At 35.3% G+C, this 22,238-nt stretch overlaps 2 protein-coding genes across 3 annotated transcripts in view; one reads left to right on the top strand and one right to left on the bottom strand.

Annotated features, from left to right (window-relative positions):
• Positions 1-1,447, top strand: part of mms4 (Methyl methanesulfonate sensitivity 4) — a 51,997-nt gene extending 50,550 nt beyond the window's left edge. Inside the window, exon 9 of the mRNA XM_087355016.1 lies at positions 1,349-1,447. Coding sequence (XP_087211142.1) covers positions 1,349-1,432 — 84 coding nt within the window. The 3' untranslated portion in view covers positions 1,433-1,447. The remainder of the gene's footprint in view (positions 1-1,348) is intronic.
• Positions 1,448-5,392: 3,945 nt separating this feature from the next.
• The window catches only part of LOC110829036 (small G protein signaling modulator 3 homolog), a 34,576-nt gene continuing 17,730 nt past the window's right edge, over positions 5,393-22,238 (bottom strand). For both annotated transcript variants that reach the window (XM_022062320.2, XM_022062318.2), the window contains exons 10-16: positions 16,334-16,431; positions 15,348-15,527; positions 13,948-14,058; positions 13,250-13,417; positions 11,782-11,924; positions 11,199-11,359; positions 5,393-9,653 (exon numbers count right to left, since the gene is read on the bottom strand). In XM_022062320.2, the coding sequence (XP_021918012.1) occupies positions 9,461-9,653; positions 11,199-11,359; positions 11,782-11,924; positions 13,250-13,417; positions 13,948-14,058; positions 15,348-15,527; positions 16,334-16,431 (1,054 nt within the window). In that variant the 3' untranslated portion in view covers positions 5,393-9,460. The remainder of the gene's footprint in view (positions 9,654-11,198; positions 11,360-11,781; positions 11,925-13,249; positions 13,418-13,947; positions 14,059-15,347; positions 15,528-16,333; positions 16,432-22,238) is intronic.

The raw sequence follows: 22,238 nt of genomic DNA, 5'->3' as shown, positions 1-22,238 counted from the left end.
CATATTGCTGTGTATGAGTACTATTCTTCCTTGATGCTACAGCCTTTGGTGGGCTTTGACCTCAGTATCATTACTATTATAGTAGTGGTTATTACATTGCTGTAATCATTGCATCCATGGCTGATAGTGTTCTAAATGTAACTATCATGCATTGTTTAGTGATCTGAAACTAAATGCATTCACATAAAAACTGCAAAACTTACAAATAATTAAAGTTTCTTTCTGCATATTCGTAAGTCTCCTACACACGAGATTGGAAACACCCATTAATAATCTCGGATTAACATTTTATTGAAAACAAACCCCTTCAATACAGTGTAGGAAATGCGTTTCATTGTAGTCACATATCGAAAATTTGACCGAACGTTCTGGTTCAGTTGCAAAGGCTCCTGCTGTATATTTCGGATGTACAGAACAAATGTTATCTTCCATGATGAATAAATCTCCCTCAGGCAATCTTTCACGTATATTCCGAACCTGCCAATTAAAGTGACATTTTATTACTGTTAAGGAATTGTTACAAATATAGGTCTCATTATGTAAAAAGTTTCACATATGTAACAAAAAACAGATTTCAGATTTTTCTCTTACCACGTATGGAGTGGCTCTGGGGTATGCCTAGTCTTCTTCTATGGCTCTCCAGTCCGTATTCGGTCCATGGTCTCCTCAATTCTCTTCTTCCATTTGGTCCTCTGTTAGGTCAGTCTGTCTGAGGCTTTGATTGAGGTTTTGAAACATCTTACTTTTTATGGTGCAAGGTTGTTAGAATTGCGACAAACCCCCAACCTGCAGGACCAGGGTACCTGTCTTAGTCTGACCTCTCCCCCTCAACCAATCTGGCTAGGGAGACCCTACCAGTAGCTATGCTACCGCCAGCATAGCTAGAATCAGTTATAAAAAGTCAAATTTCATGACGGGTTTGTAAAATGGATTATGATCAACAGAGAGAGGTCGAAACGTGTATGGCAATAGTGTCTTATTATAGTGTTAATAGTTGTTGGTTTGCTTACTCTATATTCTAATACACTACACGGTATGCAAAGTTTTAAGATCAACAGAGAGATTTAAAACACTGTTTATAATGACACACAAATTGGTCTTTTAATCCTGTAAAATTATTTTGAAATCCTTTGAGCTCCAAATAACCTAAATGATGAATTTACAAATTAATTTAATCACAAACAAGTACAGCAGAGCATATGTCTGAAAGATCATGTGAACACTTGAAATTTTTCTAGTAGTTGCATAATGCAGATTTCCTTAAAAGAGACTTTTTGTCATTGAGAAGTATGATCACCAGGATTTGTGTCATATGATTATTTTAAATGTTTTCCATGCATTTCTATAGGCATATGAGAAATGTTCAAGTGAGCACGAAGGAGAACCCATGTTGGAAGATATCTTGGTAAGTAAATCAAAGCACCTTTACTAATAATTCTGTTTACTGGATATGTTATTAACCACAGGTAATGCTCCAGACTTGTATTTAGTTAATGTCTTGCCTGGGCTTTCTGAGGTTCTTCATGATTTGCCTCAGTTCCTACAATAAATTTCTAAGAAAGTAACTTTTAAAACATGCAATAACAGGCCTTTCCAAATCCTTATTTAATTACCATAGCTCTTGAGATCACTGAGGTACTCAAGCCCCACCACCAGGAAAAGGCGCAGGTACCATTAAGTAGGGATGCCTAGTCTACTGTCCATTTTTTTCTGGAGGCTCTTCCCCCCAGAGGTAAAGCAGCCAGAGCATGAAAATGTTCCCTCACCTCTTTAGGTTAACAATGCATATCTTTATGGTGCATTACTTGATTGACTAAGCACAAAGACAGTTTTATCTTGGCTTGCATTTGGAAGCAAGGCCAAGCTAATCATGCACTTGATTCTACCCACTAGCGCCCCCCCCCCCCCCCCCCAGCTTATGCTCAGATTCAAACACCTGGGGACAGGTGTGTGTATATATATATATGCATGATGGTCTGGACATAGTAACATCACAGCCCTGATGACCGGGACAGAGATGGCCCCTGTAACATCAGTGATTTTTAACCAACTGACATGGCTAACATATTTTCAGAACTTCATGGCTTTTCCACAACTCATTCCAAAGGTGTTAGGCACACAGATGAAACCTATTATGTTTATCCCAGAAACTGGATATTGCTATCTAAGATTTAATAAACACTTATGAGAATAACTCACTCTGATATATGAGACTTACATCAAACAAAGACATGAGATGTAATTTCTTGGGACCAAGTTCAAGACTGTACCCATTAGAATTACACGAGAGCCTGTTGTCTGTTGTTCGTTTAGTGGTTGTGGAACGAATGCTTTTAGGATCGTCATCACTCACCGCGAAATCTTGCACATGCACGTATATCGAATTCCTAGCAGGGCCTTTCTCCTGGTCTGTGGACTGTAGGCAGCCCCAGTGTTAACATGAAACATAATCAGCACCAAACGTCCTGTGTGACTTTGACCGAATTTTGATTATGCCACTTGGGCAGGATTTTCCTGAAACCAGGTAACAATCACTGGTTATTTGATGCTGAAAGGATTAATGCTTAGTTTGCACATGGCCACATTTGTAAAAATGTACAGTTATATGTAGAACAAATGAAAATATGATATATTGATATATGGAAAACACACAAATCAGATAATTTGCAGATGATTAAATGGGAGTTCACTTCTTGCTACCAATTTCAGTCTCTCTTTATCTCTATGTTTATATAATTTTTATTAAATATAACTTTTTGATTAATCGGGGGTTCTTTAATTTGTTTTTTTTTTGGCTTAACCACTTTTCTTATCCTACAACCGTACCACCTCCCGATACCACCAAATGGGGGTACAGAGTTTACATACACAGTGTAATGTGGAATGCTACAACAGAAAATCTAATTACATTCATTTAATAATAATCATTTATGAAATGCTTTTTTAAACTCAGGTATTCAATTTGGTTTCTTCTGTAATGAATCATGGGTCTTTGAATTCTTAATAAAATACTGAAGCTTAAGGAAATGTAGTGTTTTGATTGCTTATAGAAGTACAGAGAGCTCCTAGTAATTTTGTTGATGTTGACATCAGTAAAACTAACAGTTATTTCCTTTACCAAATAAATTAACATCGTAACTATCATCATACCAAACAGGATGGTATAGTGGTGGCTTTCATCAGTCTCTCCAAAGTACCTTGAAACAATCACAGTCCTAACCTTCTAAATCTGTACCAACAAACCACCAATAATCATGATCATCTTCCTATCTCACTCAGTACTATATAACCTCTGAAGCTGAAACATGAGTGTACTGAAGAATTAATCCATTATGTCCTCCAAGAATCCAAAGTGAGTGGAGTGTTTTGTTCACACTGAATATGTGCTGAGATTGCGTCTTTGTTAGCCATTAAGGATTATTCTAAGGAATAAAAGCATTTGCATAGGAAGCAAATTTTATTGTGCTGTGGCCACAATTCTGATGTCCATTGCAGTTGTTTTCAAAATAATGGTACTGAATGATTATGGTCAGTATCACTTTCTAACAGTATGCTTAAAATTGTGCTGCTATTGAGATGATATACTCACAAAATATTCTCCTTCTTAAGATATTTCCGCTTTGTGTCACCTGACTCGTGAATTCAAGTCATCTGTAATCCAAGTTATGAAACTATTAAGAAACCTGTTTCTTTTGAGAGACAGTTTATTCTACCTCCTTTAAACAACATGAACTCAGAAATGGTCAAATTCAAATGGTATGTCTTGAAATAATGCATACCATGAAAATGGAAGATCAGATATTTACTAAACTGAGTAATGAAGCTGAAAGACAGCAATGCCATTCAGTACTCCAAAATAAACATGTAAACAGTCCTGTGATGATCATTCCAAGGTTCATCATCTCTTCAGTGACACCACATTCAGTCCAGCACATGAGAAAGTGGAAAGAAAGGTGAAGACATTAGTAGGTGTGTGTATAGCAACAGAAAGAGTCAGTATTTCGTGGACTTGTCATTAAACTGAAGCTTAAAACTACAAATCTTTAATGCCTGAAAGTTCAACAATAGCATCTTGTTCTGCTTTACTCGATGCAACAATGGAATCACTGCAAACACCTAGCTGAATTAAAAGTTATTATTGTTCTACTCGTCGAACATCCAAAGCTTTTTTTCTGTGCCTTTTTAAGATTCTTAGGATATTCACAAATGAGATGACACTTGCTTAACCCCATTTCAGTAAACTTGCCTTCACACAAAGATATAATAAATATTACTGAACTAACAGCAGTTCAGTAAAAATGAGTTGCATTCTTATTGTTGCAAACCCTTTTTGATGATCATGGAGAACATTCTGCATTGTTGACTGCAGAGAATTGTGGTTATTTTTAAGATAATTTATCATCACCACCATCATCATCAGGAACTTTCACTGAACTGCCCCATAACAGTCCAAAGATGTATCTAGGAACATTACAAAAGTAGGGAGCTTATAGTTACAGTAACAAATATGAAGACAATGACTTGCTTGTTACAGACCAAGATTTTGCCCTAAACAATATTAAATTACTGACTTACATAACTTTACAAACAGAAAATAACTTCATTACTAAGGGATTGAAATGAGCATACCAACTGGACCAGTTGGTACCACCAAACATTTAAGATAATTTTCAAATTTAAATAGGCAGTGACAATTTAAAAGGAAAACCTTGGTTATCAATTTTGTAATGGGTAACATTTCATAACTGTTAATGTGAAAAACTGTTAGCTATCAGTGAAATATTTCATTCTGGTCCCATGCACATAACAGCAAATGTACTTTCTTCTGAAGCAAGTGTCATGTTGTAAGTACAAACTGCCAATCAGTAATATCAAGAGCTCGATCAAATCTTTGTGGATTGGGATATTCTGAGTTGTGATACCATATAACCTTGTAGGTAGGACGTTAAAGATGTAGGCAATATGTTCCTCGGTAACACTTATAACAACCTACAAAATTATACAGAATCATAACAAAGATGGCCAGAATTCACATTTTCATCACCTTGAAAAACTCAAATCTCGAACAAACCTTTTCAAAGTAGTAGAAACATTTTGTGTCTTCTTGTCTCAAAACTGCTACATGATATTTATTGGCTGCAATGAACATTCAAGCACCATGATATATACTTGTCAATCTTGTCTTTTTAATACCTGACTGAAGAAAAAATATGTGGGAAATACTGCATGCATAATACTCGGTGAAGAGTAAAAATTATAGAGCCCTCATTACACAACATTCATCCCCCTTATGTCCAAATATTCTTCTCAGCATCCTGTTCTCAAATACCCTCAAACTGTGTTCTTCCCTTATGTGACAGACCAAAGTTTCACACACAGATAAAACAACTGGTAAAATTATAGTTTTGTATATTTTAACCTTCATGTACTCAGACATACAGGAAGACAAAAACTTCTGAATTACATGATAGCAAGCATTCCCTGAATTTAGTATGATCCTAATCTTCACATGAATGAACCCTTTTTACTTTTTCACATTTTAAAAGGATTTATTAGCTCAGTGAAACGACCTTCAAAATGTCTTTGATGCCAGTGAAGAAGCTGAAAATTTCAAAGTTATGGAAGGCACTAATGCCATGACTGATGTCTGTATATGCTACGTTGTGACTTGGTATTTCTCAGCTGCCGTGGCACCACACATTCTTTCAGGATGTAGTATACAAGTCTATCACAAGAAAGTATGCTGTTAGCAGACATGTGGCAGCAAAGACGAAACATCTGAGTCTCATCAGAACACAAAATGGCATCCTTCATGCCACCATAATGTGCCCGATTTGTATGCAACAGACAAGATTCAGAACCTCGGTCAAAACAGAAGTTACCACAGTTGAAATTTTGTTTTTTTTCTTAATCTGTGCATATTAACTTGACAGTACCTTCAAGCACATAATAATTGCTTTCTTCCTATTCATTTGTACTACACACAACATCCTCTCATCATATATTATGTCTACTCAGTGGATACAGCATTTACATAATCATCCATAGCATTGAAGTAAACATTATCAAGCACAGGGGCTGTTATTCTGATGGTACATAATGTTATGCTTGTCAGTTCCTTTATCATAAAACATAAAAACAAAAAGAATACATAAAAAATTAAGGAAAAATGTTATGTTGAAATAAGGCAAAGAATTGTTTTATTTCACATTTACAATGCTTGAAATTTCTGGGTGATGCACTGGCAATATGTTTTGTTGCCTCATTCCTTTATCACCTGAGAATGACAAAATTCTTTGTAGAAAAAATGTTATCTACCAGACAAGATGGTCAACATGTTAAAACAAAAGGACGCACCAAAAAGAAAACTGCAACTTTAACAAAGCAGATACCGTCTATGCTACTTGACTAACAAAACAATGCAATGTTGTTGCAAACTGCAAATGGACGGTCAGAGTAACAACAATTTAATAAATCACAACAAATAATATTTGATACTTCACAATACATTCTTTAGAACTGCATACTACGTAAAAATAAACTCACCGTAAAAAATATATATATATATACACATACAAATATATATGTTGGCACAGCATGTTTTGTTATTGTAAATTTGGGAACATTATTTACATTTACATTCTAAAATGTGACATTGCATACAGAACTGATTTACTGATTGTGTGACTGATACCGAGCATACACATACATTTCAACAACATTATATACACAATAATAAATACTAATACTGTAGATACAAGATCATACTTTGTACATTAAACACATAAAATGTTACAATTATTTTGTAATGGGAATTCTCAGAATCTGTACATTTGTGAAACTGGCAGATATATGGATACATGTATAATAGGAGCTGTCAACATGCTATGAGGAATGATTTCAGCACACATACAACTTTATGTCATACCTCTTTCCAACAGACAGGCTAATCAATACAGAAAAGAAAAATTAAATTAATTAAGAACTCTCCTATAATTATGTTAATTTTAGTTGCATGAAAAAATACCCAGCACTGTTCATGAGCTGTTCCAAAATAATGTGAGCAATTCTTGTTTCCCCATGTGTGGTATCTTACCATATCAACCTTCTTCACTTGTAAGATTCTCATAAGGTTCTCTCAGCAGTGAAGGTGTTGATGTTGGTCTTGTTAAAACCATATAACTCTTCAGTGGCCTAGATTTCATTCCTCTGATCTGGTTGGCCTAGTCATTCAGTTAACCCTTATCCACTTCCCAACAACTGCACTTTACATTCTCACTGAATTTGGTATATGAATGAAACTAATTAGGTTAATCAAAATTTAATAAGATGAAGAAATCTACAGTAAATTCTACATAGGTAAACTTTCATCTGATACATTTCCTATTCAGAACAAATAATCTCTATTAGATGCTAATAAGGAATTAGTCTAGAAGCAAATGCAGAGAGAACTGAATAAAATGTTCATGTCTCATCACCAGACTGCAGGACACAATCATTATATAAAGGTAGCTAGGAAATACTTTGAAAAGTGGCATAGTTTAAAGATCTGGGAACAATGGTAACAAATCAAAAATGAATTCATGAATAAACTATGAGCAAACCAAATTCCAGGAATGCTCACTACCAAGCAGTTCAGAATCTTTTGTCTCCCCATATGCTGTCTAAGAATATGAAGATAAAGAACCTATAATTTTGTGCCTCACTTTAAGGGAAGAATAGAGGTTAAGGGTTTTGAGAACAGAGAGCTTAGGAGAATATATGGATTAATGAGGGATGAAGTGATAGGATGCTAGAGAAAACTGCATGAGGAACTTAATATTTTATATTGTTCACCAAGTATTATTAGAGTGATCAAATCAAGGAGGATGAGACAGTCACGGCACGTAGCATGCATTGGGGGATGAGAAATCTATACAACATCGGTTGGAAAACCTGAAGGAAACACACCATTCAAAGACCTGGACGTAGATGATAAGAAAATATTAATATCGATCTTAGGGAAATCAGGTTTGGGTGTGTGGATTGGATTCATCTGGTTCAGGATAGGGACCAGTGTTAGGCTCTTGTGTGAATGTCAATAAATCTTTGTGCACCATAAAATGCAGGAACTTCCCTGATTAGCTGAGCATGCTATTAGCTTCTCAAGGACTCTACTCCATGGAGTTATTTAGTTATAAACAAATGAATATTATTACATCTAACATAAGACATTCACTGTAATTGAAAACAGTTCCTATTTAATGTTAATATTCATGGTCAGTTCTCTAGTTTACAGTTGCAATCCAAGGACTAAGCAAAGCAGATCCTGTGGCTTATAAAGCTCCTGCAGTGAGAAGTAGTGAACAAAAAAATATTTGGAAATGATTTTGAATGTATGTTACACATAAAAAGCATATCTGGATAATGTTGGGCCTTACTTTCATACTCACCCATTGATATTCTTCCAGAAAATTATCTAAAATAAGCTGATATTACATTTGTAATAATCAAAAAACTGTTAATACTTATTTTATAACCACTAAATCACATCTCTGAGAACAAACAATCAAAACACATCTTGTAAAGAAACCAATTAAATACTTCTTTCTGGAAAAATATCAATCACATTAACAGGACCTTTTTAGCATAAATAAACAAATGCTTTATGCATTAGATAAGTTATAATGAAGCATTATGATATTAATAAAAATTACAATTTTTATACTAATAGAATGATACTAAATGTTAAGAAGTATTAGATGATTTTTCTTTTTACTTTCTATTTATGACCATTTATGGAGCTATACCTCTTACAAACACAACTCCTTCTGCTGCCTATGAGAGAGTCTCCCAAAGTACCTACCTATTCAACAGAATATGCAGGTTCAAACCATGACCTGAACAACAAATTTTTGTTCATCTGAAATGTATATCGCTTAAGTGTGGTTGGATGGATTTTTGTTCACTGGCAGAACTAGGTAAGTGTGCCACATGTTTCCTGCCAATGTAATATGTAGTGGACATTATGAAGCACTAACAGATAGAAGAAAACTGGAATGTACATTGGTTTCTTCTCAAAATATTAAATAGCATGTATGTATGGTTCCTATTTTTGTTGGAAACAGGTACATGAATTACCACATTGCTTTGCAGTGATTAGACTAAAGCTTTGCCTGTGGTGCTGTTAGCTCAATACTTTATTGCATATTTTAATTTTAAATATGTCATTACTGTATGTTATTATGTTAGAACAGACAGTCCTTTTAATTTTACTATTTTATACTGTGCTATGAAAAGTAAAGGTTGATGATTAATTCTATCTTCTAAAATTTTAATTCAAATATGAACAAACTGCACCACCAACTTAACAGGAATATCTTCCAACAAGAGTCCCATACACACAGAACCAAATCAAATAGCTTAGTAAATATGTTCATTCAGCTCAAAGGTCCCAGCTGAAGAGACAAGATTCTGAGCCCTAGAGGTCCCAACTGAACAGGTGATGCTTCACCAGCATGTCTTGGACTCCGTCCTTCAGCGGTTGCGATTGCTCCTTCCTTGCTGGCAATTCCCAATCAGGATTCAGGTTGAATGCGAACTGAGAGAGGATCCGGAGTTCACACTTGATCTGCACCCAGCCTGGGCTGTATACAAAGCTCCACGGCTGGTACCTGCAACCATATGCGGGTGATGCAAATGCCGACAGATTTAATTTTTAGAATAGATGTATGAGAAATCACCCTCTGCATATCATTCTAAAGTGAGTTCCTGATTAACTATAAGAATCAAGGTCTTACATTAATCAGACAGGCCTTAATACCTCCTTCTCTGCTGCAATACATATAACTTCATAAAAGTGCTGAAGATGGCACAACCTATGAATAGAAGCTGCTTGAAGGATCACTGAAATAATTAAGTATCATCAAATGCTTCACTTCTAACCCTTGAATTTAATTTGTTTATATTAGGGTCATTAAATGTCAAGTCAACAAATGGATGTGACATCAGTCACAGAATTTAGTAACACTTGTCAATCTTAATGTGTGATTCCTTATGAAGTAGTGCACAAGCACAGAGCTTCCCTAATATCAGCAATTCATAGCTATCAGTTTTCAGGAAGTATACACAAAAGAAAATGTCACACATGCAAGTTTCACAAAGTTAACATGGCAATAACTCTGGAATCTTTATCTAAAATCAGAACTTTTCAAAGTGTAAACAGTTTTGTTTGTATGCATGATTTTATATATTTTAGATAAATATTCAACACAGCATAGTATGCAAGATTTTAAGATCTGGAATCTTTGATTAGTTTTACATTATTTTACCAGGAAATTGTAGATCCGTGAGAATATCTGTAAGGCATATTTACTTCACTGTTGTTGTTAACCTATAACAGTATGCAATTTAGTTTAAACTAACAAAAAAATTACATAATTTTCATAAACTAAACAAAACTGAACATTTGTGAGCATGTGTTGGTGTGTTCAGTGTTATAGCAAGTTTGGCAGACTGCATATATTAAAATTGTCAGTATTGGACATTTGTTTTTATATGTATAAGAAAATCCACACTAGGCAAACACAAGCTGGACATTTGTTTACTATTTATGAATAACTAAGACCTAAGTGTAGTTAGTACGTATTAAAAAATAACCCAGTATTCTGTTTGTTAAAAACCTGCTAATGACAGCACCTTACACTAAAGCAAGCATGCTCTCCATGTAACAATGGTAGCTCGCAACATTTTGACTGTCATCAAAATGTCTCCTGTTTTCTCCAGATATTTGACATTTAAATGCCAAATAATATGTTGAGATATTTTTAAAAGAAGCAAAATTTCTTATAACAGAACTAGCTTTATTTAATGGGGACCACGGTATGGACACTATTTCTATCTCAAGCCATACTTCAAAATATTATTTTACCTAGACAACGGTCAATGTTCAAGTAAAATTCCCTTATGATAACAACGAATGTTGCTGAGATACAATTATCAATACCGTTGAAATTGATAGAATTAGTTTCTTGGTTTGGCAGTTATGAAAGATTCTTCTCCCAAAATGGTTTGAGCAACAAACAAATTATAAAATATTAATTTTCATGTGCAAAGATATTTTTAAAAGCTTCAAAGGATGGAAGTTCCTTACAATGTCTGAGAGTCTGAAATACAGAACAAGGAATCTTGATATTAAAAGAAAGTGACAAAGAACTCACCATTTCTGAACTACTTCAACACAGGAACAAAGAACCTCAAGCCAGAGATGGAGTACTTGCTCATTCAGTCCCAGACACACTAAGCTGCGTAACTTGACATCCATTTGTGCATGTGCATTGTCATGTGATAGGTTTATGGCTTGTACACACCTGTACAAAAGCTATGAAAAAAGAGAATGAAAATGAATCACAAGAACCATGTACTGCTTTTAACATGCGTCTATGACAGATTTGTTCAATGTGTTGTTTTTGTCAGTCATATTTCACAAAATCTCTTGTTTACACAAATTAATGATTCTTAAACACACAGAGTAATAAGAGAAATATTATACAGGTAATTTAAACAATATAAAACAATTAGTGTTTAACTTAAATGTTACTCCTCTTCCTCAGAATTAATAATAATTGTTTTAGAGCAAGCTTTTCTTTTGTACAGTATCTTAAATTCTAATATTATTATTGTATATGTTACTCAGCCACCTCCCATGATACTGATTGCATGCATTCCTTTGTTTCCTGAGCTACATGCCATAATAGTCTCAACCAACACCTGTATTATTATATTCTGTACAGTCATAATCACCTCCTCAGGTGTGAGCACTTTGCCATCCTCGTCCAAACGGTACGTCTTGCACAACACCAATCTGCTATACACTGAACTAAAATCTCTTTCTACCTCCTTGGCAGCTGCCTCTTCAATGAAAAGCCATGGATGACAAGGGCCCCCTGCACATAACACAAACTATGTTAAGAGTAAAATCAAATTTAGGGTCCATAAAATTTCATCAGTTTAGTCCTGTATGAGTAGTGGATTACGCCATACTGGGATACTGGGAACGACCCGTTCTTCAAGTGCCTGAGGACTGCGGGTCCCAACTTTTTTTTTCATTGGCTTGATCTATGGACATTCGGTAGGACTCCTTGGACGAGGGATCGGCCCGTCGCAGGATTACCCCCATATAATTTTTATATCTTGATTTTGTACAGTGTGTTAAGAAGCTGAGATAATCTTACACACACCACACTGATAACACGTAATGGTACTTGTCCATTATCCACTTTGTTTCTTTTCAAACTTGTGCTCTGTTTATTATTGTATTGTCAAATATAAATGTTCAGTCTTAGAAAATTACATTTTGTGTTAGTAAAATTAATACAATTAGTTTACGAGTCATCATTTGTAAGAATATTATTTATTTAAACATGATGTGTCACTGCTATGACAATATAATATTCTGCTACACATAATATAATGTTAATAAGCAATTTTGCGAATTTTGTTACTTATAAATTTCATATAATGTCAGTAAAAGGTGAAGAGTATCCACTCTACCTCAAGTGCTTAAAATTAAAGCCAAGGCAGGAAACTTAATTAGTTAATGCACTAGTGGCAACATAGTAACAAGACTTGATGAAAAAAGTTTGGTGAATCATTACAAGATGAACAGGAACGAAAAAAATGTCAGGTGGCACATATGACGGGAACCCTCACACATGCACTTTTACTGATCGGCCTGTTTGTTGTATTATCGCCTGTCTCTCTCTCTCTCTCTCTCTCTCTCTCTCTCTCTATATATATATATATAATTTGAATGGGATTAATGATGGGATAGGAACTGAATCATTCACTAAGCTTTCTGATGAAGCCTTGTCATGTTATTTTATTATAATTTTTAGCATCTCTTAGGGAAAAAATTTGCCGAATATCCGAAGTCACTTAGAAAATGAATATTGCAGTAAAATATTACTGAATTTCACTTATAATGACGTTCTCAGGTTTCAAGATCATTCTGAATATCTAAAGTACAGTAGACAACATGGATTTTTTTAGAAAAGAACAAAATTCTATGTCAGCAATAGAGTATGTGTTTCCTTTATAGACTAGTAGGTTTTATTTAAATAGATTATATGTGCCTACAGTCCAGGTTTAGTCAGGAACAAATAGGCCACTTTAACAACAGACTAACCAAGACTTTAGGATGCATGCTTGAATGTTCCTATCACTTACCCCTTCACAGCTCATGTGAAAAAACGTAAGAGGAAAAACTTACCGAGAAAATTTGGTCTCTTCATACCATGTTCAAGTACCTGCTTTACAGCTGGACAGAGTGTTCCTCTGACCAAATCTGTAACAGCCTCAGACACACTGTCATCTCCAGCGCATGAATACTGTTTGCTGCGTTCATCCAGCAGCTCAACAAATTTGGCAGGAAACCAACCTATTATAACAAACATATGTTGTCATGTAAGAGGTGGCATTCAAGAGTTATGAGAATGCTCCTGCAACAACATCTGTGATAACAGTATGAGTTTTTTCAGTCAGGTGATGACAGTGTATACTTCCAGAAGAACTTTGCCTCATGTATGCCATTTTGTGTTATGGAGCTGTTTTGTGAAGGTATGCCAACATGTTCTAAAACATTCTTAAATGAGATATTCAAGTGATTAAAGAGCCTGCATCAAGTTTTGTTTGAAGCTTGATAGAACACTTTCTGAAATATGACATGTTATGGAGAGCCTTTAGAGAAGCAGACATATACAGATGTCAGGAGGTTGTGAAAAGACAGAACACTACAGTAGTAACCTTACAAAGTGATGGCTTGCTAAAGTTGAAATATATGTATATGGATGATGACTAAAACAAATTAAATACTTAAACTTTGAAAATTAAATATGAAAGCAGCAGATCTTAAATACCCAACAGCAACATGTGCTTCATAAATGTAAGAAATATCAGTATAATACTTACCTCGCAATCCATTGAGTTCACCAACCCAACAGTGTTCATCTTTCTGGCTGACTATTGTGATGATATCATTTTTTCGAAAGCCAAGTTCATCATCATCATGTCGCTCAAAATCTGTTCCAAAATAAGTAGAGAGTAATTTTGTAAATGTTAATAAAACATAGTTTAGTGCTACAAATAAACTTGGAATAGGGAATGTATAATGAAAAAGTTGGTGAAATTAGAATACAATAGTACAGACACAAGTTATTCATAGAAATGTATTATTTACAGTTGCAGTTAACAGGTTAAGATAACTAACAGAAATGCAAAACGTTAGCTTAGGAAACCCGAAGGTTCATCACCGAACTCACCAAAGCCCTCCACCAGACCCTGTCCTGGGCCAACAAAATCCACTCTCCTTCAACTCCTACCTCCCATAGATTCTGCCTGAGATTATCCTCCCATCTACGTTTAGGTCTCCCCAGCAGTCTCTTCCCTTCAGGTTTCCTAACCAGTACCTGGTGCACACCTCTTGTCTCATCCATGCACGCTACATGCCCAGCCCATCTCATTCTTCTTGACTTAATCACCCTGACAATATTGGGGGAGGAGTACAAATTTTTAAGTTCGTCATTATGCAGTTTTCTCCATACCCCATCGTCTTCTCTCCTTGGCCTAAATATCCTCCTCAACACCCTATTCTCACACACCTGCAATCTGTGTTCCTCCCTCAGAGTGAGAGACCATGTTCACACCCATACAAAACAGGCAGATTTATTGTTTAATATATTTTAATCTTCAGGTTCTTAGAAATCAGACGGGAAAACAGAATATTTTGAACTGAGAAGTAGCAAGCATTTCTGGAATTTAGTCTCCTCCTAACTTCCTCATGAGTATCATTTTGATTTGCTATTGTTCTTCCCAAATATTAGAACTTTGTCACACTTTCAAAGGATTTATTAGCCAGCCTAAGACAATTCTGCCCACCTATCTGCTGATGAGATACTAACATGTACTTAGTTTTTCTGAATTTCCGTGTTCCTCTTTATTGTATTTATATCACCCAATAAATTAACATCATTAGCATATGCCAATAGCTGATGTGTCCCATTCAATTGCAAACCCTCCTGCATATCTTGGACTTTCCTGATGGCATATTCTAGCGCAAAGTTAAAGAGCAAGGGAGACTCACCGGTTTCCTTGGTACACCAAATTCAATAAGAATATTGTACAGCAATTCTCTTTTCACAGAGTCATAAGCTTTTTGAAATCTATAAATAATTTATGTATTCCCACTGATGATCCCCAATAATTTCATTCACATATGGAGTTAATCTAGCCAGAAGAACCTTTTGCCACCTACTTTAATATGACACTCAAATTAAAATTAATAAAACTACAATTTAATTTCATATACTCACCAAGCAGGGCTTTAGCACGTCTCTTACGTGTGCGAGAAACACTGACGTAGTTGTCATGGTCACGGGCATGACTGTCCATACTATAATCTGGCACCAGTGCCACTTTGTTCAGTTTGGGATCCACTGACATGAAATGACGAGCCACCTGTAGAATTGCCTCACGCAAATCTACAAGTATTTCTACAAATAGAAAACACATTAGAATTTATTGAACAAAAGAACACTAAATAAATTTGTGAAAGGCCATTTTAGACACTTTTGGTTTTTGTTTCATATGTATTACAACTTAGATAATTTGTTGCAATTTGTGCAATGGTGATAGCAACTATTTTAACTTACATTTCATATGTGATAAAATACACAATACAAAGACATCTTAGGGGGTCTTGAGAGCAAGAAGCAGACTTCTGATATTTTCATAAATGCTTGACATCAGAAGCAATATAGTTATACCACCATGACTCAATATCAAATCTTCATTTGTGTTAAGAGGTTGAACAATGCATTGAAAATGACATGTGGATAGAAAATACTGTATGAGCTGTGCCCTCACATTTATCAGAAGACTGAAACAGGACATAAGGCACAAATTTGAAAAAATGTAGATAAGATGATGGAATTAGAGGTTCAAATCCTGCTCATAGTTTGGATGTTCCAAAATTATATTCTCAAAATGTTTCCTCATTAAACCATACACATTCTTCCCTGTTTCAGGCAGACTACTCCACAAAAGTGCCTGTATGTAAAAGTGGTGTAATTATTGTTATCAGTATATGATTACTACAATGTACATTCACTGAAAGCCTAGATACTTTACCAAACCACACAGTATATAAGCATAAGAACATATAGGTGAGATGAAGAAGCAGAAAAGTATGTTGATCTTCAGAAAATGTCACTATTTTTCCGCTTAACAACGCCCATTTTATACATAACTGAGGTAAACATATTTTAATAGTAACAACTACTATCTAAAATACACATACCAGTCTGGCGAATGTTTTTTGATTTGATATCATCCTCATTTGTCTCGTCTCCAAACAAGAGAAGTTGTATCACAGACTTTGATTTCTTGATTTGTCGTCTAAAAGACAAAAATAAAACACAACATTTAATGCCAGATATGAAGCTGGCTGTACTACCAGGCTCATCTTATTTATTTTATTTGTAGTTTATTTAATGATGCTATCTGTAGCTCAGACTATAAAGTGTCAAATGACAAGATATAGAAGAAAGTGATCATGAAGTAATTTAAGGCACTATCCTGCATTTGGTGGAAAATTAAGGAAACCCTCGATCAAGATAGGTGGTCTCTATGCCAAGATTTGAACCCAGAACCTACCAAATACAAAGCATGAATACTAACCATTCAACCATGTTTTGGTGGCTCCAGCTTGTTCTTACAGAGATATTTATTGTCATCTTGCCAAACAATGATATGGAGACTGTGTAAACTGCAGTATAAAATTACAGGATGGTTACATAAAGTTAACTGGAAAGGAATGGACAGAAAGCTTACCATGCCTAATGTATTAGAATGTACTAAAATAAAATGTCCCTTGGCTTGCTTAACACACTAGAACATGGTATACAAAGGGACATTCAAATTAACTGCTCAAACAGAATCAGGATATAGTAAATTCAAATGAGGCAGCATTTGCTTAGGATGACAGTAACAAATGATGAGCTCAGTGCTCAGCCAAGATGATCTTAATACCTCCTGAATGCAATCTGCATCAGAAGTCATAAGCTGGTTTTAAATCCATTCCATAGGGATCATCTGTTACTCATATGAAAAATACTGACACATACTTTGCTGGACAATGCACACGTTTCTCTTTGAAAAGCAAAACTACTCTTTATATGGATGGATGGTGGTCCTCTGAGTTATTGTGCCATACCATTCTGGCAATGTATGCCAACATTCCGAGAAACACAGTACCTATAACATGCTGGCACAACTGTATGCACAACAACCAAGAAAGCAACCAATCATCTGCATTCACATTGCCATGAAGACCTAAATACCTACGCCTGTTAATTTCTCATTTGTGCAGAAGGTAAAATTACAATATGGTGATTGTCTCAAAACTATAATTACTGTTCAGTCTGATACTGTTAGCTGGCAACAGACTTTTATTTTGTGAATTAAGTTTCACAAATAAGGTTATGCGAAACACTGAGATTATGTCAGATGTATTTCAAGTAAAGACCACGATGCATCAAGCTAAACAGTTTTGACAATTTATGCCAACTTATCTACACAATGGAAACAGCAGAAGGGAACTGGGTATTATAAGTTCTTCCTGAAACTTCCTAATTTAGAACTATGACATGTGTAATAAGTGGAAACATATTTAATTTGTTTTCAACACTCCAGTAAACATGTCTAACAAACTTCATTGAGCAGTGGCCTCAACCTTGAGGCCACTGCTAATAGCAACTCAGCCAGTCACAAAATTCCCTACCTTTTATAGAATTCAAAGATATACTTCTGTGTCTTCACAAGAATATGTCACTGATGTCTATCCTGAATCTTCTTTGGGCCATTCAAAAGAATCTGTCAAGCCTTTAACATGTACAATTTTTATATCAAGGGGTTGTCAGGCCATGCCCAATCCCGAAACTGGACAACAATCTTATGCTGGCTGTCCACAACTGCTTCTTTAACATAATCTCATAACCCTCCAAATCCAAAAATCTTCTCCTCTATGTGCAATCTAAACTTGAAATCTGTCACACAGTTTGTCACGTGAGGCCTGACCACTACATTGCAGTATGTCTATACCAGCATAAACCATAAATAAACTGCGAGTCATTCCTGAATTTCTCACACAGTTCATTAAAAATGCCTAAGAATTCATTCCATCCATCCACGTGCACAGAATTGACAGTCATTCAGAAACTATTCAAGAAATCCTTCACCTTTTATGGAATCTGAATGTTCATTACTGTGTTCACAAGATCCCACCATTAGACCCTTGAAGGTGAAGAGACAACTTGAATCCAGTACACCCCTTATTTCTTTAAGATGCATTTTAACATTATTATCCCATCATTAGCATCACAGAGCTCCAAAACTATCACTTCCATTGAGGTTTTCCAACTGAAATTTTGTAAACATCTCTCATCGCCACAAATGTTCCCTCACATGCCTTGCCCACATGTTCAACATTATATAACTGCTCATGAAGCTTATAATTTTGTAATTTTCTGTCTAACCTGAAAACAAGTTAAACTGCATCAGTTGTATCACTGCAAAAAAGAGAATGTTTCAATTCTTATGACAAAATTATAGACACTATTACCATTTTTGTGATGACTTACATTCAGTTAAAAACTCATTCTACCAAAAATTACTTAAGCTGGATGAAGCAGATCAAATGAATTAGCTTGAGTCATATTAAATCGTTGGATTTAAAAAGTTCCTGGGATGAATCCCAGAAACAGCTATCTTAAATGAGGATAGTGAATGATGAGATTGGGATATTGTTTTAATTCTTCCCCCAGAATTCATACAAATCCCAGATGCTGTGATAATCCTCAGAGCAGAATGTGACTTCAAGCATTAGCATGTCTAGTTTGTATTTAGAATATACTCAGTTGAAATCTTGGCCATGACACTCACAGTGCTGAGTCTCTCTTAAACATATTCAATGCAGTACTCCTTACTCCTTTCTAATTCAGTGCAAATTATTATTTGCTCAACTTCTGATAATAAATACAGCATTATTAAATAAGCCACAAACCTCCACAAGCAGGAGAAACATATCTGAGACTGAAAGTTTATAGCAACAAAAACCTGAACACTCACAAACACCTTTAACTTCATATGTTATGCAAATGTGATAGTGAAGCAAGGGAAAAGCACACAATATTGGTGATTGAAGAAGACATCGCCAAATACTTCTCTGCCACCCTGAAAATGCTGTTCCTGTACAGACATTGTCTATATTGCTTAAACCGGTTGAAATTCACCCAATTAAGTTCATCCTGAGAAACTACCAAAATTTCTCCTTGTTTCTCTTTAACTCTTCTTCTGAATAGAGGTTCATCATGCATACTTTATCCTTAAAATAACCCCATAAATAGGACAGATGAGGTAAGTTCAAATGAATGTGTTGACCACAAACCACAGCATATTATTTTCTCACCAACATCCTTTCCAAAGTCGTTTGTGGTGTAAGCTACATCAGAAAAGAAAGTCAAATGAGGGTCAGCTCAACTGTGTTGAACTGACTGCAAAGACCAATTGCAGAAAGCAATCTTGTTGGCCAAATCACGTGGTTGCAAAGCATAAACTACAGTCACCTTGCACAGACAAAGTTTAAGTAGCTTCTTCATTTTTGTTGCTGATGACTTCAAGATGCTGGTCTCTTGTGCAACGTGTCTCAGTAATATCTGTGGTGTGTTATAATCCAGCTTGCATTTCATCTAGTTTCTCTTCAGTAAGTGTACAACTCTTTCTTGGCCACAAGTGACCCATTAAACCTGACTCTATTGTTAAGTTCATGGATTTCTATTGTGCTTGGAACCACAATTCTGGGAAATATATAACCTTTTCTCTGATACTTTCTATCATAACTACATTTCATATACGATTCATACAGATAAAACACACTGTTTAACAGTATATAAAAACACCCACGTGAACAAAAACAAACAGTAATTAACACAATGTCAGACATAGCTGCATTGTTGGGTAACTAATTTTAGTGGCAACTAGTGCTAGCAATTGGTGGTAAGCCATGCAATTCGTGGTTGAGTTTAATTTTGTCAGTGAATGCACTGTACAAAGCAAATGAGGCATGAACAGAAAAATGTATTTATTAAACCTCAAAATAATACGGTCATTAACAAGCAAGATAAAATTATCAGAACCACAAACAATGAGCTGTAAAACACCAAGCATGCAAATTGAGTAAAAATTTTTAATGTTAAATAGAACAAGAAGCAAGACAATGTGACAACATGCAAATTCCTGTGCCAGCAAATTAACACAAAATGATTTAAAAGCAGTACATACTAAATCTGAGTAACAGTTAGGACAAATTACATTAGAGATCATGAATAATTTTAAGCATACTGTATGAATAGCAAATCCACCATCACAATATCCATATTAACAAAGCATAAGAGCAATGAAATGTAAAGATGCAACAGCATGCACAGCAATGCTAACCTAACCTGCACATTTGAACTACGCACAGTGATCACAAGAGACTACAGGCTAAAGCCATAACCAATCTGTTTTCCCTTTAGGTTGAATTTTAATTTACATGCCCTAAACTTTTTCTCTGAAAGTTATTTGTTCACTTTTCTCCTCAATCTGTTCTTTCTCCTCTGCAGAACCAGAGGCTCTATGTTATTTTCTTTTATCTGTTCTACATAGGTAAAACTACTGGGCATCCTCAGAATAGATTTCAACAGATCAACTACCATGCATCAGTTTGCTTTTTCTGATACTGGAGAAAAAAAAAGAGAGTATAATGGGACAGTACATCAGCAACTTCAACAGTCTTCAACTCAAGACAGAAGTATTGTACAATGTCTGTATTCTGGCATAGCTACAAAAGTAGACAGATCAATAAAACATGTTTAACCTTTATCTTACTAGCGTTCCCTGTCTGGGACGTAAGTTGTGTACTCAGCCCTATGAACGTTCCCGGTGTGGAACTCAAAACTTGCAACATTGTAAGTAGACTTGGCTATGTCTTTTGGCCTCTTTTAGGGGCTGCAAATATTGAATCACTTTCTCTAGGGTTCTGATAAGTTCAACATGAGCTGTCAACCCGGGAACTATAACCATAAGCAGGAATAAACATTGTTATTGTCAAGTGGGTTTCAGGCTTCGTTTTCAGACCCCCTATTCAAAGTTTCTCACATTCTTCCTGATGATGGGTGAAAAAAATGTGTATCCACTGAAGTAGCGGAAACAAATTTTTCTGTGTGGTCATTAGTTCACAACCATGGCTTCTATCATGTCGAATGAGCTTCCAAAGAAGAAAGTAGAGTTACTAAGGCCTATTTAGGCAATTAAGATATTAACTGCATTTTTAAAAAACTCTATGTATTCTCTGTTCTATTCGAATAAATATGGCTTTTATTTTGTCAATTTATCATGTTTACTTTAGATAATATTGAAGTTTTCCGTAGAGCGTGCACAAAAGTTTAAAAAACTGCAAAAAAACTCCGTAGGGCTGCTACCACTTTGGCATTTAAATCCCCGTCATTTAAAGGTTAAACAAAATCTGCAGTAAAGCGAACACAGGCACATCTATCTGATGCATTTCTACATTTTACACTAGCAAATGCCACTTCAAAGGCGCATGTGAGCGCGCACACACACACAAAACACACACAAACAAACCCAAACTGAACACGGCACATCAATCAGTTTCTGGTCTATTTACTGTATGACAACACAAATAAAAATACAGATGTTCAATTAGATATTAATAAGAAAGTTGTTCTAGAGGTAATCACTGAGGGAACCTGGCATATGTTCATGTCTGATCACCGGAATGCATGATAAAATTATAATCAATAGCTAACAAAGCCTTTGAAAACTTGGCAAATTTCAAAATTAGCCAATGACAGTAACAATTTAATATTATATTCATGAAGAAATTAAGGGCACATTAAATATGGGGAATGCTTTCATCTATTCAGTTTAGAATTATTTGTCCTTGTGTCTCCTGTCCAAAAATATAAGCGTTAAAACATACAAAAGTATATATTTATCTGTTTTGTCTGAGTGTGAAATTTGGTTTCTCACATTAAGCGAAGAACACAGACCGAAAGTGTCTGAAAACAGAGTGCTGAGGAGAATTTCTGTAGTGAAAAGAATGAAGTGACAGATTGCTGGAGAGAAATGCATAAAAGGAGCTT

This window comes from Zootermopsis nevadensis, unplaced genomic scaffold (genome assembly GCF_977971745.1).
Source record: "Zootermopsis nevadensis isolate Lab colony 2312 unplaced genomic scaffold, Znev_1.0 Znev_ptg000002l, whole genome shotgun sequence".
Classification (NCBI taxonomy): Eukaryota; Metazoa; Arthropoda; class Insecta; order Blattodea; family Termopsidae; genus Zootermopsis; species Zootermopsis nevadensis.
The sequence above is the reverse complement of the archived record's forward strand: the minus strand, read 5'-3'. Positions and strand labels throughout refer to the sequence as shown.